General features: G+C 45.6%; 1 protein-coding gene across 1 annotated transcript; it reads right to left on the minus strand.

The window, feature by feature from the left end:
• Positions 1-4,495: 4,495 nt before the first annotated feature.
• On the minus strand, positions 4,496-9,332 carry DUSP26 (dual specificity phosphatase 26 (putative)). Its single transcript, XM_006901573.1, has 3 exons — positions 9,112-9,332; positions 6,004-6,218; positions 4,496-4,695 (listed from the first exon to the last, which is right to left on the minus strand). Exons 1-3 carry the CDS (start codon positions 9,330-9,332, stop codon positions 4,496-4,498), a joined length of 636 nt encoding a protein of 211 aa, XP_006901635.1.
• Positions 9,333-15,908: the final 6,576 nt, after the last annotated feature.

The following is a 15,908-nucleotide window of genomic DNA, read 5'->3' on the forward strand; positions in this document are numbered from 1 at the left end:
TATTTAATGTGATTTTTCCATATCCTAAGTAATATGTACAATTCCATATCCATTTAATTCATACTAACTCACAGGGTTCTTAAGAGAATTCATGTCTGTAAAGGAATGCTGTTGTTATATGCCATAGAGTCAAATGATACTCATAGCGACTCTGAGTGCAATCAGTAAGGAGCTGGCCAACTAGACCCAAGGCTACACCTCTCTGGTGCTTTTAATCCACCAGTGACTCTGCAAGAGAAAGACGGACAGTCTCCTCCTGAACAGTTTATCATTTTGGAAACCTCGATGGCAATGTTTAAGGTTTTTTGGGAGGGAGCACTGGTGGAGTAGTCCATACAGAAGTTGAGCTGCTAACAGTTCAGAAAAGGACTTGCATCTCGGGTAGCTTGAACCCACCAGGAACATTTCAGGAGAAAGATCGGCCATCTATTCTTGTTAAGATTTAGACCCTCTGAAATCAGTGGAGGGTCATTATGAGCTGGAAGCAACACAATGGCAGTGAGTTTTCTCTTGGATTGAAATCTTGAATTTAAATTTTCTGTTGTTGGTAAATACTTTGGAGTCAGCTCCGACTCATAACGGCCCTATAGACAACAGACTGAAAATTGCCCCATCTTGTGCTACTGACGTCAGTATGGTGTTAATCCATCTCATTGAGAGTCTTCCTCTTTTTTGATGACTCTACCACACATGATGTCCTTCTCCAGGAACCAGCTCCTCCTAAGAATATGGCCAAAGTATATGAGGCCAAGTCTTACCATCCTTATTTCTAAGGAGCCTAGTCACAGCCTGGCATACATGCTGGGGAAAAAAAATTAATCTTTTATACTGAAGTAGCATTGGGAAAGTCTGCTGTCAGGGACCTCTCCAGAGTCTGAAGAGCAATGGTCTCAGCCTGGGACGAAGGTGCGCCTGATGCAGGGCATGGTCTTCACAATTACCTGCTATGCGTCAGAAAGCTGGACAATGACTAGGGATGATAGAAGGAGAATTGATGTCTTTGAGCTGTGGTGCTAGAGATGATTATTGAATATACAATGGACTGTTAGGAGAACAAACAGGTTCATCCCAGAGAGAGTAAAACCAGGGTGTTCCTTGAAGGCAAGGATTCTGAAGCTTTGTCTGACAAACGTTGGGCATGTTGCAAGGAGGGACCAGTCCTTGGAGAGGGACATCATGCTTGGGAGGGTGGAGCGACAACACAAGAGAGGAAGACCCTTGGTGAATTTACTCAGTGACTGGGGTAATGGGAGTAGGTGTGTCAAAGACATTAAGGTTGGCTCAGGACAGAACAGGGTTCAGAGCTGTTGTACATAGGGTTGCTATGAGTCACAAGTGACTCAATGGCACATAACAACAACTGAAGTAGTTATACTTTTCTGCTAAAACCCACAATTACATTTTCAAGTTATTCAGTGTGAAATAAAGGCTGGAAGTTTTAATGAAGATATACTCAGATTGAACAGATATGCAGATATGGTTATGGTGTTGGTTACATTAATAACAGCAGACTTTTTTATTGTTTAGTTGTGGATGAATTGATTCTGACTCTCAGTGGTTTCATGTATGCAGATGACATACATTTTAGACTAGAACAAAGGAGATGACAATTCGTATTACACCTACAGCTGGTCCGTCTAAGAATCTGAGCTTTTTCGGGGTTCATTATATATACATAATTCTTTTAAAGGCTTTCTCCATTTTATTTCTTTGGGAAAGAAAAATGAAGTCTTTCCCTCCCATATAGTAGAGATATATAATTATATATCTTTTTTTATGATTGAAAGTCCCAAAGGGTATTTTTACTTCACCTTATTATTAATGTTTGTCACCAGTGGTTTTACAAGGAATCAATGAATTTTATTTAGACTAATATTTGTAATGAATATCTCACCCTGCTCCTTAGATAAATTTGTCTTTCAAGGAGAAACAAAATTCAAGATCTTAGCTAACAATATTGTGGCCTCCCATCTTGGAGGGAGGTCTGGTGACCTAGTCTGTAGGGACTTGAGCCACTAACCCAAAGGCAGCACTTCTCTGGTGGTTCAAATCCACCAACAGCTCCTTGGGGGGAAATGAGTTCTCTCCTCCCAAGAGAATTACAGCCTCCAAAAAACCTGCTGGAAGGTCAATTATAAGTGGGTTCTGACTTGAAGCAATAGAAGAGAGTTACACTCTAGGTCTAGCTTAGGACGTTGAGGCTGGTTCTGGTTGCCACAGTGAGAAGAAGCCAGTATTGGCAAGGCTGGTGAGGGAACTCGGCACATAAAAAATGTGGACTTCCAGATGAAGTGTTAGGCTGGGACAGCAGGACTCAGGTGGTTGGTGTCACACAATGTGAAGATACTGTGTCTCCTGCCCTAACCCTGTGTACCTTGCAACCAGGGCAAACAAACCCCTGAATGGAATGTAAGATTGAAGACTAATAATTCTGTGGGCCTGGCCCATGTCGTGGTATTTTCAATTGTTTCATATGAAAGGTGGACAATAAGGAATTAAGGAAGATTGAATAACTGATAACCTTTGAATTGAACAAACCAATCCATCTATTAAGAGATACAGCTTGGTGCTCCTTAGTTAGTTTACTTGCACCTAACAACAATATTCTTCTATTTTACTATAATGGAGGCTTGATATAGAAATAAGATTGAGTCTTCTAAAATAAGATGAAGTTCACTGGGAAAATCTGTTGTCAAGGATCTCTCCAGACTACGAGAAGCAACAATGTCAGTCTGTAGACTAAGGTGTGCCTGATCCAGGCCATGGTCTTTGCAATTACTTGCTATGCATCCGAGAGCTGGACAATGACAAAGGATGACAGAAGAATTGATGCCTTTGAGTTGTGATGTTGGAGAAGAGAACTGAAGATGCCATGGACTTCTAAGAAAACAAATAAATCTACCTTGGAGAGGGCGAAACCAAGTTTCTCTTGGAGGCTAGGATTTTGAAGCTCCATCTCACACACTCAGGGCATGTGGCCAGGAGGGACCGGTCCTTGGAGAAGGACATCATACTTGGAAGAATGGAGGGACAGCACAGGAGAGGAAGACCCTCAAGGAGATGGATTGATACAGAAACTGGGGCAATGTGGGGGTAGTTGTGTTGGAATTAGTGAGACTGGCTCAGGACAGGGAAGAATTCAGAGCTGCTGTACATGGGGCCGCTATATGTCACAGGCGACTCAATGGCACATAACAGCAACTTCTAAAATAATGTTATACTTCCACATCTAAGTTTATGAACAGAGACTATTTTTAGATTGGGAGGTGGAAGGTGGGCATTTGAGGAACAAGCAAACCTGGCGTTTTTCTGTCCTCTGCTGCCCCTGTGTGGGCATGTATAGAAATAACATTCCAAGGATTAGTTGGCCGCCGTGGGAGTGGGGATCTGATGTGCCTCAGGAGTGTTCCCAAGAAAAGAAGAATGGTGAGACTTCGTTTCACATACCTTGGACGTACCGTTCAAAGAAGTCATTTCCTGGAGAAAGACATTATGCTTGGTAAAGTTGAGGATCAGCAGAAGAGAGGAAGACCTCCAACAAAAAGAATTGACACAATGACTGCAACAATGTGCTTAATTAAGCACAGTCCAGGTTGTGGGGATGGCACAGGATAGGGCAGGGTTTTGTTCAGTTTTAAATGGGGTTGCTATGAGTAGTTGCTGACCGGAAGACATTTAAAAATAGCATCACCTCTGTAAGCATGGGTGGGGCCAAAAAGTGGATGGAAGCTTAATACCTATTAGAGGGAGTCAGGAATGGTTGCCATCCTCAGCAAGACTGGTGTTCCCAGGACAGAAGTGTAGACTCTTTCAAATTGTTAAAGACGTCAAGAGGCTCTATTCTTGTTCACCATTTTTATTTTTCCTCGAGGCACCTGGATCCAGTAAGCGAGTGATTACACTTCCTATCCATGTACCTCTGTAATTTTTGGCCACTAGCAGTACCCAAAGGCACATCGCCAACCCTCCCACACTTATCCGTCCCTTGCTTGAAGTAGCAAGGCTGTGTGTGGGTTTCTCCCTCTGGTTTCACAGCTTTTAACACCATCTTTTCACCATCTGTCTCTGTGCTACTGTCTCTGTGTGACTCTGCAAAATCACATTCATGTTTGCGGCATCCCTGCTGCCAGGTCAGAACAGAGATGGCCCTTCTGTTTCTATAATTGAGAGAGGGAAACACTTGGACACAAAGAGGGGAAGAGGCTGTGAATTTCTGGGTGTACCCTGGCTAGACTCCAAGGGTATTTGAATTCTTGAACCATCTGTCTCCCACCTAAAGATGAATTGCTTCCTTCCTGGTCAACCCCTTCGTAAGCCCCTAACACACTGGCCAGTTTCCCTTCCCATCTCCTTCCAGCAAGGAAGAACATGGCCTGAGGCCTAGTTTCAACCTCTCACTCTCCTGTCCACAGGACAGCCTGGGGCACAGGACCACCTGCTTCTTGCCACCTGGGCCTCCTCTCTCCAGCTGGGAGCCAGGGACCCACAGGACTCCTTATGCCTCCGGACCCTGCCGCAGCCTGCGGTCCAGGGCCAGGAGCTGCCTCAGGAAGCCCCGGTTGGGGATGATGCCTCGATGGTCCTTGACTTTCTTGATGGCCTCCACGAGGGTGAAGTGGTGATACAGCATGAGGTAGGCCAGCACCAGGGTGGCGGAGCGGCTCACTCCTACAGCGCAGTGCACCAGGATCTTCCCTGTGGGGACAGACACAAGGCAGTGGTGAGGGTGTCTGGGGTGGGCTGGAGTAGGTGAAGGAGAGGGCTCCCTGCACAGGTGAGGAAGGGAAAGGTTAGTGGAGGTGCCTGGAGACAGGTCAGAGGTAACTGGGGACAGTTTTAGGCAGAATGTGATGGGGAACCGGAAAGGGGTTCAAAGGTGGAGCGACAGTACTATTGTGAAATAGAACTTTGTACACCATCTGGACTCAGTGGGCAGTTGACGAGTGAAGCAACATAAATTACTCCTGAGTCTAACCTAGTCCTTTCCCAGTCTCTCTCATTTTTCTACCCAGCTGTTTCTTATAACCATTTATTTTGAGGGTATTAAGGATGGATAGTCAGTGGAGGAGAGGAAGACCCTGGATGAGATGGATTGACAGGTGTGTCAGAGACAAGGAGATTAGCTCAGGATAGGGCAGGGCCAGGGCTATTGTTCTTAAGATCCTATGAGTTGCAGGTGACTCCACAGTAAGTAACAACAACAACAACAACAACAACAACAACAATGGTGTTTATCCAAAAATTTCTATTTTTCCTGATCACTAAAGCAAGACATGCTTAAGATAAAAACTGGAAATTGTGTTGTTATTTGCCATAGAGTCAGAACTGGCCCACAGCTGATTCTCCAGTGAGTTTTCAGAGGCTGAAAATGGCATGAGAGGAGAGGGTCTGTGATTGCCCACCTTTCTCCTACAGAGCACCTGATGAATTTGAACCACCTGCCTTTGGGTTGGCAGAACCACTTCTTACTCACTAGGTCACTGTTCTGCCATCGAATCGAGCATGACTCACAGCGACCCTGTGATCAACAGATCAGGACCCTGTCCTGTTCTGTGCCATCTTTACGATCTCTGACGCCCTCAAGCCCATTGCTTCAGAGACTGTGTCAACCCACCTGGCGGAGGGTCTTTCTCTCCTATCACTAGGCCACTAGAGCGGCCTAAAAATATAAGACTATGAAAAGTAGAAAAAAAGAACTTATTAATAAAATCACCTGTAATATTATCACCAAAAATAACTTGCTACTCTGAAAATTTTGAATTCGTTGTTTTCTTTTTGCTTATTGGTTAAAAAGAGGAATAAAAGATAAGAAGTGAAGCAACTGAGAACGGAATAGTTCACTAGTGAGAGAACACAACAGAAACAGGATGGCATCTTTTCTTCTACTGACATTACATACGAAGCATTTTTCCTGGTTATGAAAATCTCGCTCCATATTTGAAACCTTGGCCTTGCCCCCTAACTCGATGTCTACTGTCTCTTTCTTCCTTACTTTCCCCCTACCTCCTGGCTGGCTTAGGGCCCGATGGATGAAGTCGGCCGCCGTCTGGAAGTGGATGCTCATGTCGAAGGCTGGCGAGTCGTGGGCCTCCACCCCCAGGTAGCGGATGCCCAGCCCCTCGTAGGCCTCAGGTGTGCCTCGCCATTTGCTGTGTGAGGCGTTGAGGATGTGGGTGATGCCCAGGCGGCGAAGCTCCCGGCGGTTGTTAGCTATATCCCTGCAATTGAGCAGAGGTGAGAGAGGTGCGGGTGGCATAAGAATCCCTTGTTTACACTTTGCCAACTCCCTAGATAATATCCTTGGCTGTCGGCCTTTACTGATGGCTAATGACTTATGTAGATAATAACAAATTATAGATAGCATTGCAAAGTATGGGGATTCCAGAACCTTAATTGTGCTCTTGTGAAACCTGTACACAGACCCAGAAGCAGCTGTCCTAGCAGTGCAAAGAAATACTGCATGGCTTAACCTCAGGGAAGGTGTGTGTGAATGTTAGGTTCTTTTACTGTAAGTACTCCATCTCTAGCTTGGAAGGAGGAGTGGCATCCACTTCCATAATGCCTTGCCTCTGGAAACCCTATGAACCTGGAGAGAGGATGAAAGGCACCCAAGCATCAAGGACTCTCCTTCATAGGGTCACTATGAGTCGCCTGCGACTCCACGGCACTTAACAACAACAAACAACAACTCCATCTCTATGCTGAGTGATCTGAGAACCTAGACGGGAGGGAGACTCATTAACAATTTGTGATACGCAGATTACACAACCTTGTTTGCAGAAAACAAAGAAGATTTGAAACACTGATGAAGCTTAAAGTCTATAGCTTTCAGTATGGACTGCACAACCGGACTAGAATGTAACATCATGAAAAATGGAGGGAATAAAACCAACTGAAGTTGTTTAAGATTCTAATTGGATTCACAATCAACACTTGTGGAAGCAGCAGTTACGAAATCAAATGACATTCTGCAGTGAGCAAATATGCTGCAGAGAACCTCTTTAATGTGTGAAGGAGCATGGTTGTTACTTGGAAGACTTGACAGCTAACCCAATCATTGCACTTGCATGTGGAAGCTGGACAATGAATAAGGAAGATTGGAGGAGAATGAGTATATTTGAATTGTGTTGCAGAAAATGAAACCAGAGTGCTCTTTGGAGTATGGTAACAAGTATGGTGACACTTCATCTCACATACTTTGGGCATATTGTTAGGAGGGGCCAGGCCTTGGAGAAGGGCATTAGGACATCATGGCAAGGAGGAGCGTCAGTGTTAGAGAGGATGCCACCCTACGAGATAGACTGACACAGTGAGTGTAGCAAATGTACAGTCTGCAAGGGCAGTGAAGCTTCCTCTCACATACTTTGGACATGTTATCAGAAGAGACCGTCTCCAGATCATTCTTGGTAAAAGAGAGAGCCAGTAGAAAAGGGGGAAACCTTCAGTAAGATGATTGACAGACTGTTTGTAACAACGGGCTTCAAACATATTTGCCACCACGCAGTGCTGAGTTCTGCTGTACACACAGTTGCAGGACACAGGTCAGCAGTGAGCAACAATAACAATGACTCAGAATGGAGGAACCCAGATGGACAATGGCCTGGAGTCTTGGGCTGTGACAAATGGTTGAGAGTGTTTGGGATTTTTATTCATTGAAGAGAAGGAGGAGACAGGATGAGCAATAACAAACCAACTCACTGTCTTTGAGTCAATTCCGGCTCACAGTGAGCCTCCTTCAGGTCCTTGAGGCAGTGAATCTCTTCAAGAAGAGACTGCCCATCTTTCTTCTGAGGAGCAGCTGGGGCTTTCAAGCCACCAACCTTTGGTTGATAGCCTGATACATTATGCATGACACTAGCAGGGCTCCTGGGGTGAGCAATAGCCGTAATAAAATCTTGAAAAATGCTTTGACAGAGTGGAATTTTACTTGGTCTGCAGGCTAAGATCAAAGGATTGACATGCTAGGCAATAAGACTTCAGTGTCATGTAGAGATATGTGCTCTGTCAGGGAAATGTCTCTGAAGACAACTTGGACTGCCTTGGAGAGAGTGCTTGTCCAGTTACAAAGCTCTTTAGAAACAGAGGAGAGATCAGCATTCAGGAATGACTACTGCAGAGGGGATATGAACATCTGGTGAGTCGTTGGACCAGCTTACTCTTGATTTCACTGTTAACCTTCAGATTATATGCTTTAACATTTACTCCCATAACAGACAGGTTCCTTCATCCCATTATTCTCTCATTGACACACAGAAGCCTTGCAGATTTATTTTATCAGTTATCCTGTGTCTCACATTTACCCTGTTTTATGATATATCCTCCAGGTGTCTGGTTTACAATCCTAAACTTGGTAGCAGACATCCCTCAGGCAATATAGTCCTATCTCAGAGCAAACTCCTGGAGTAGAAAGAATTGAACTTGAACCTCCATGCCCTAGCTCTGCTATTTATAAATGGTGTGACCTTGGGCCAGTCACAACTTTTTTGAGCTTCAGTTTCTTGATCGGAAACCTGGGGATAGTTTTACTTACCTCACAAGGCTGAAGTAAAGATTAAGGGAGAAAATGCATGTGATAAGTCTCTTGTCTACTATAAAGCCCTTGAGAAAGGCAAGCAGGGATGATTCTGCTCTGGATGCTTTCCTTTCTACAGCTTGACTTTGTGGAATCTTTTTTTGTACTGCTATTTCATGTGATTTTAAGAACCCCTACAGTTCACGGACTCTGGGTCTCCATTTCTTGTGTTTTTAGAACCACAAAATAGATGAAAGGTCAGAGAACACACTGATTGTGCCTGATGCATAGCATTGACACTCAAAACATATTTGCTAACCTGATGATGTTATTTACTACTTAAACAGAACCTTTCCATTTAAGAGTTAGATATATTAATAATCCTTTCCGAGTCCCTCCAGACCTCCAGCCTTTATTCTTGGCTCAAATGCCCCTTCTACCCAGTGAACAACTCCATGTCTCTCTGACACTTTTCACCTTCTCTCTCTCATATACACACAGTCACTCACACACACACAGAGTCACACAGAGACAGAGTCACATAGAGTCACACTCTCTCTCTCTCTCTCTGCTGTAGTCTCAGTCTGTCAGGTACGTACTGGTCTCCAAGGTAGAGGCCTGGCCAGACCTCATCAGCATGGTTACAGGCTGTCTTGCCTGTGTAGAGGAGCCTCTCCAGTTCAAAGACATTGAGGAAGGGATGTTGAACAGTTGGCATCTCCTCTAGAGCCCCTCGAGCGCGAACAGGAGATCTTGAGCTACTCCGGGAGAAGCGAGCCATAAAAGTCATGGAGGCCCAGAGCCAGTTTCCAGGGCACATCTTAGAGGCAGCAGAAATGGCAGCAGCTGCAGGCGTGGCTGTGGTGGTGATGGGTCGGTCACCAAGGAGCTGTTATTGGAAAAGGAAGGGATGTGAGACACATTTGCACAGGCCCAGGACAGCTTCTTCTTTTCATACCAAGTGGGGTGGTCCCTGGGAAGACTTTCAAGGGAAGGAGGGTAAGTCTGGCCCTGGGGCGAGCCCTCAGGTTGCTGTCTATTTCACGCTGTGGCAGCTCCTTTAGTTCTGCTCTTTGGCTCTGTCATGCCAGGAGGTGGGAGAGTCACATGTCCTTGTTTACGGGGAGAGGGAGCTGCCCAGCTGCTGGGTTTCTGCTCTACTCCCTCTCCATTCCCCCCTCCCAATACTCAGACACAAACACACACACACAGACATTTGGTATTTGGGTGCAGTGCCTACTGCTGGAGCTCCTGCCAACCCAAATCTAGGTCTCATCTGCTTGGGGCTACAGGCAGAGAGCCTAGGGAGCCAGAATGGGGTTGGGTGTAGCTGTGGACCCATCCAGAGAGATTTAGCAGGAAGATAACAGCAGCTGAGGCCTTGACATATGTCAGGCCTATCTTCTCAGTGCCAGCAAGATGAGCTGCCTTAACCTGTTCCTGCCCTGCCACTGCCTCAGTGATTAGCCTCTCATAGGAAATGTGTGTTGGGACAAGCAGGGGAAGGGCTAGCAATTAAGAGAAAGAGTAAGCTACTAAAAAAAAATAATAATAATAATTGCTACATGCATTAGCTAATGGAAGAAAGTGCCAAACTATGTGGCCAACTGGCAAACCACCCTCCTCTGAACAGAGTAAGGGAACTATTCATCAAACCTATTTTCAGTCTGAGAATTTGAGTCTACATGGTTGATGTGTGTATGTGTATGTGCGCATATGTGTGTAAGGGTGAGATGGAGTCAGAAGGGAAGAGAAAGAAACAAGAGAAAGGGATCCTGTTATACCAAGATCTCAAAGGTTCAGGACTGCCCTCCATGTTGCTATAGGTGTCAAGTGACCCCCACACAGCAGTCTTGGTTGGCAATGAGGGGGTTAGCAATTAGCAGGTGTGTTCTAGACTCCCTGTGGGCACCTAGTACTGTAGGTAGTGGAGTTCAGCTCGGGGCTTATAGAGTTGAGCCTGGGAATGCCTAGACTTTGAGACTTGCCCTGAAACATTCAAACAGGCATCTGTAGCAGGGATCCTGTCCCTTTTCAAGCACCTAAGGTCCTGCATATTTGAAAGGGTGAGCTTGTGAACAGTGTTCTCCCCTCACTCTCTTCTCTGCCTTCTAGCTGAGGAGACGCCAGGTGACTGTCCAGTTGTGAGAGGCCATCTTTGTCCACACCCATGCCCTGTTTCCCCATGGTACTGTCAACCGGGGCCTGGCTCCTTCTTTCCTCATGGCCAGAAAGCAGGCACTAACAGGACTTAAGAAGCAGGCTGCATTAGTTTTAGTCCTGGTGAGGGGAGTTTGGATGTGGGGTATGTAGGAGGGATTGAATTCCAATGACTGGGTCAGAATGGGCACAGAAATATAGCTCTGTCACCACCAGTACCAGCACTAGGACCACTAGTGCCATAGTACCACCACCAGCACCACTGCCACTACCACCAGCACCAGCTGCAGCACCACTATCACCAGCACCACTATCACCACCAGCACTACCACCTCCACCACCACCATCTACCTTTTTACGTTTTCTCCGTATGGCTGAAGATTCCTTCCCTTCACCCCCAAGCAGAATCTGCTGCCCAAGTAATGATGAATTTCAGTGGAACCAGGAAGGAGATCATGTCCACGGAGGAGCTCCTTGGGACTCACCCCCCCCCCCCGCTCCCCGGGGTTGGAGAAGCCTCATTTGGTCCCAGAATACACCCCTAGACATTCTCCAATCCCGCCAACCGCCTTTCAGAGGCCCTGGTCTGCCAGACCTCCCCGCATCTGCTGTCGCGGTTGTAACAGGTTCATGGCTGTCGCCCCGGACAGCTTGGCGCTGAGTGCAGGGAGCGAGGGCAGCTCACTAGCTCCGGGCTACGCAGCCCCTTCCAGAGTCCCCGCTCCGCCCCTGGCCGCGAGCGGCTCCCGTCACCCCGACCTCGCGGGCCCCTGGAGGAGAGGCACCGGCCCGCCGCAGGCCCCTTACCTTGGCGGGCGGCGCTGGGTCTTAGCGGCGGAGGCGGCTTGCAGGCGCAGGGAGCCCCACCGCCATGACTCTCTCCCGCGGCTCCGACCGCTGCCCCCACCTCGCCGCGCCTCCGCCGAGGCTGCCGCCGCTGGAGACCGAGGGATGATGGATTTGCATCTATTTTTAAGCCATGACACGTACGTCGAAGCAGGTTTCACATCACTCTGCGTGTGTGTCTGTGCACTGGTGCACAGCCCTCCTCCTCAGTGGTCCGAGTCGACACGCAGTGTGGGCTCCCCCAACCCCTCCCTCCAGCCGGTGATGTTTACGGAGCAGACGCACGAGCACACGGCCAGAGCGGCGCCACCTCGCACGGAGATAGCTGTGCTGTATGTGTGTGAGTGCGAGTGTTTTCTGTAGCCGTGCCTACTACTAAACTGGTTGCCTACAGATCACATTATGCAAGTCTTCCCAGACAGCGTCTCACACACACCTCTCCCAGACAGAATTAATTACATGGAGATGATTATGCAAGAGCACATACACATTTGTTATTTTCAAGAAATTCATGTCGTAAATAACAATATTCAATAACCTTTACGAGCATATACTATATTCTTTAGTGTGCGAGGGTGAGGAGCAGGCAGCTAACCACAGGAATAATATTCTGGGTGCTTCACACCTAATTTAATTATCCTCACTAAAGCCAGTGGGGGTTGTTAGTTGTTACTTGCCCTCCAGTTGATTCTGACTCATAGTGGCCACCTGTGTTTTGAGCAGAGCTGCTTCACAGGGTTTTCAAGGCATGGGGTAGGTATTCCTATTGTTGTTGTTATGTGCCGTTGACTCATAGAGACCCTGTATACAACAGCCCTATACCCTTCTCTATCCTGTGCCAATTTTACTGTCTCTGACATACCTACCCCCATTACCCCAGTCACTGAATCAATCCATCTCATCGAGGGTCTTCCTCTCCTGCGCTGTCCCTCCACCCTCCCAAGCATGACTTCTGTCTCCAAGGACTGATTCTGCCTTGCAACATGTCCAAAGTATGTCAGACGAAGCTTTAGAGTCCTTGTCTCCAAGGAGCAGACGGCTTTAACTCTCTCTAGGTCGAACCTGTGTTTGGGTTATTTTTTCCTCCTAGCAGTTCATGGTATATTCAACACTCTTCTCCAGCACCATAGCTCAAAGGTATCAATTCTCCTTCTATCATCCCTAGTAATTGTCCAGCTTTCTGACACACAGCAAGTAATTGCAAAGACCATGGCCTGGATCAGGCACACCTTAGTTTCCAGATTGACATTGTTCTTCAGTACTCTGGAGAAGTCTCTAACAGCAGACTTTCCCCAATGCAATTTGTCTTTTTTAATTTCCTGGCTGCTGGTACCAAGAGTGTTGACTGGGGTGCCAAGCAAATGAAGCTGTTCACAATTTCAATCTCTTCGTTAGGGGGGTTAGGCTGTAAAGATGGGGTCAACTGTAGCTGATGTCAGGTTTGACTAAATACATGACATAAGTGACTGATTAGGCTTGGATAGCTGAGCCAGAGAAAATACTGGCCAAAATGGTGCAATCCCTGGGTCAGTCTTCTGGGAAGATAAGTGATTCTATCACAGGCTATTGTCAAAGAGTAATTCACCTCCTGACATTCACCTCCTGACATTTCCTTCTTCAGAGAAGAAGCAAACTTAATTCTTTAAATTTTATTTCATGTTTTCTTGATAGGAAGGTTTGCATGAAAATATTAAATCTTCCTCATTTTAAACAAACACTTGACCTAAGAAATTTGAAATTTAAAATCCAATTTAAAAAATAATCACAAATCAGATTGTGAGAGAGAACATCTTATCAGATTAAGCTCATTTTAGTGACAAAATGTCAGGTTGGCAGATTAAAAAGATGTTGTAAAGAAATTGAGCTGAATTTACAGTGAGACTTCTGTTTCAACACTACAATGAATAGAATACATATAGTTTTTGTGTGTCTTTGAGTCAGAACCAATGAGCAGGTTTTCAGAGGCAGTAAATTGTGAGGGAGGAGACTGTCTATCCTCTCATGGATCAACTAATGGATTCTAATTGCATGCCTTTGGGATTGCAGGAGAGCTATTTACCAACAGGCCACCAGAACTCCCTACAATACACAGTCATAAATATATGTATTATAAGAAATATAGTGGATGCATATATCTATATATGGGTGTTGGGGCTGCTTTAAAATTTGGGTAGATAAGTGGAGCAGCTGGACTCTACAAAGGTGTGTTTCCTATTTTGGTTGAGGCTTGGGTGTGGTCTGTTGCTCATAATTGGGTGTAAGATGATTGTGTTTGGTTTTAATTGTTTTCAATCAAACATTCTTCTAAGAAGTATAGCACTGGTCTGTCAATTTGCTGTACAGAGTTAACTCATGTTTGCTGTGATGGTGACACTGTGACACTGATGTGTCAAATGTGATAATGGTTGCTTATGGTGGACAGTGTTTGATGGAGCTCTCAAATTGAAACAAGCTTGGAAGCAGGAGTGGCATCCACTTCCAAAATAGCTTGCCTCTGGAAACTCGATGAACTTAGAGAAACAATGAAAGTTATGTGTTTTCAAGGACTTCCGTTCATAGGGTCGCTATGAATTGTTTACAACTCGACGGCACTTAACAACAACAATATAGAAGGATGTCAGTTTGAGGACAAAGGTGCTCCTGATTCAGGCTATGGTTTCATAATTACTTGCTTTGCATCTGAGAGCTGTACGACTAAGGATGAAAGAAGAATTTATACCTTTAAACTGTGGTGTTGGAAAAGAGTGCTGAAGATCCCATGGACTTCCTAAAGAACAAGCAGCTATGTCTTAGAGAAGGTGCAGCCACAGTGGTCTTTGGAGGCAAAGATGATGAAACGTCATCTCACATACTTGGGCATGTTGCCAGGAGAAGTTAGTTATTGCAGAGGGACATCATGCTTAGGAATGTGGAGAAATGATGAAAGAGAGGAAGGCTCTCAACCAGGCGGGTTAACACAGTGACTGCAGCAATGAGCTTGTGAGTGCCAGTGATTGTGAGGATTGTACAGCATAGGACAGGGTTCAGGTCTGTTTTTCATAGGGTCACGATGAATTGTACTCAACTCAAAGGCACTTAACAACAACAACGACATGTCTATCTATACATATTTGGTCAAAAATTGGTAAATTTCTTAAAGCATACCTTGGACAGTATGGACCGATATTTCTGGATAACCAAAGAAGTTGTCCATGATCCACCAGATCATTAGGACTATTTCCAAGATATGCCTTTGAGCTCAAGTGGTTTAATCTTTTTCTTAGTGCCGGGGAGGCTTTTTATGCCCCCAGGTGACACTAAACTGAGCCCATATGTACAGAGTAGGACTGCTCCATAGGGTTTTCAAGACTCCAAGCCTTTGGAAGCAGATTACCAAGTCTTATTTCCCAGAAGGGAGACATGGTGGCCTAGGGGGTAGGGAGCTGTGCTGCTAACCCAAAGGCTTGCAGTTTAAATCTACTGGTCCCCGGTCCCTCTGAGGGATGAATATGGGCAATTGCCTCCCCTGTGGTTTACAGTTGTGAGGGTTAACTATGAATTGGTTTTGACTCAATGGCAATGAATCCCCCCCCCCCTTACATTCAACATATCGGTAAATCAGCAGCATTCTATAAAGCAATCTGTTACCACGATTGTTATGTTGGGGGAGGGAGAAAAGGGGGACAAAAAGGCAAATGCTTTCTTAGAAGAAAAAAAAACCACTAAAAAAGACACACACCCCCTTTAAAAAATAATCAGAAAAATGAAGAGCTTAGAAATAAAAACCTAGGTTCCCCAAGCCCAACAGAGCTTGAAAGTAAAAGAGCTTATAGAAGTAGAGAGATGGCAGCAGTTGGCCCAGAAGCTAAGGCCAATCCTGTTCCTAATGGTAGGAGGGCAGAGAAGAGGAGAGAAAAAAACCAGAGGAAATGGATTCCCAGTCCCAAGGCAATGGGGATTCTTAAGTCCTGCTCCATGGAGAATGCTGGGCAGAAAAAAACCTTGTTTCTTTTAAAGAAATAAAAATTAAGAAAGCCATCCTACTTCCTCCACTTTGGGGGCTAGTAGGTGTCCCTGCTGCTGTGAGCCTTACTGTCCTCGCCCCCTTAATGTGACTGAACTGGCAACTTCCTTCCTCAGTTTCTGGGTTCACAATGAGAATTTTTTTATCTTCAGAGGAATCTCAGGTTAGATTTGAAATGACAGCCTTTTAGCTAGTGATTGAGCGCTTAGCTATTTATACCACCCAGGGAACCATGAGGCTAAAAATGAGAATGGAGGGACAAGTTAACAGGGGGAGAGAGAACAGGAAATGGGAGGAAGGAAAGAGAGATAGATTGCACTAATGATATCTTACCAGCTCCTTGGGTTTCACAAATACCATTTCATTTAATCTCTCCAGCTGATTCTC

This window comes from Elephantulus edwardii, unplaced genomic scaffold (genome assembly GCF_000299155.1).
Source record: "Elephantulus edwardii isolate Elephantulus edwardi_28Jun2011 unplaced genomic scaffold, EleEdw1.0 scaffold00334, whole genome shotgun sequence".
Taxonomy (NCBI): Eukaryota; Metazoa; Chordata; class Mammalia; order Macroscelidea; family Macroscelididae; genus Elephantulus; species Elephantulus edwardii.

What these genes read in the sequence shown, in the direction of transcription:
- DUSP26 (XM_006901573.1), bottom strand. Translation starts at nt 9,332, where the DNA reads ATGTGCCCTGGAAACTGGCTCTGGGCCTCCATGACTTTTATGGCTCGC. An exon ending in GGCCTCTACCTTGGAGACCA is followed by an intron (nt 6,219 to 9,111) that starts GTACGTACCTGA and finishes GCTCAATTGCAG; the next exon opens with GGATATAGCTAACAACCGCC. An exon ending in GGCCCTAAGCCAGCCAGGAG is followed by an intron (nt 4,696 to 6,003) that starts GTAGGGGGAAAG and finishes CTGTCCCCACAG; the next exon opens with GGAAGATCCTGGTGCACTGC.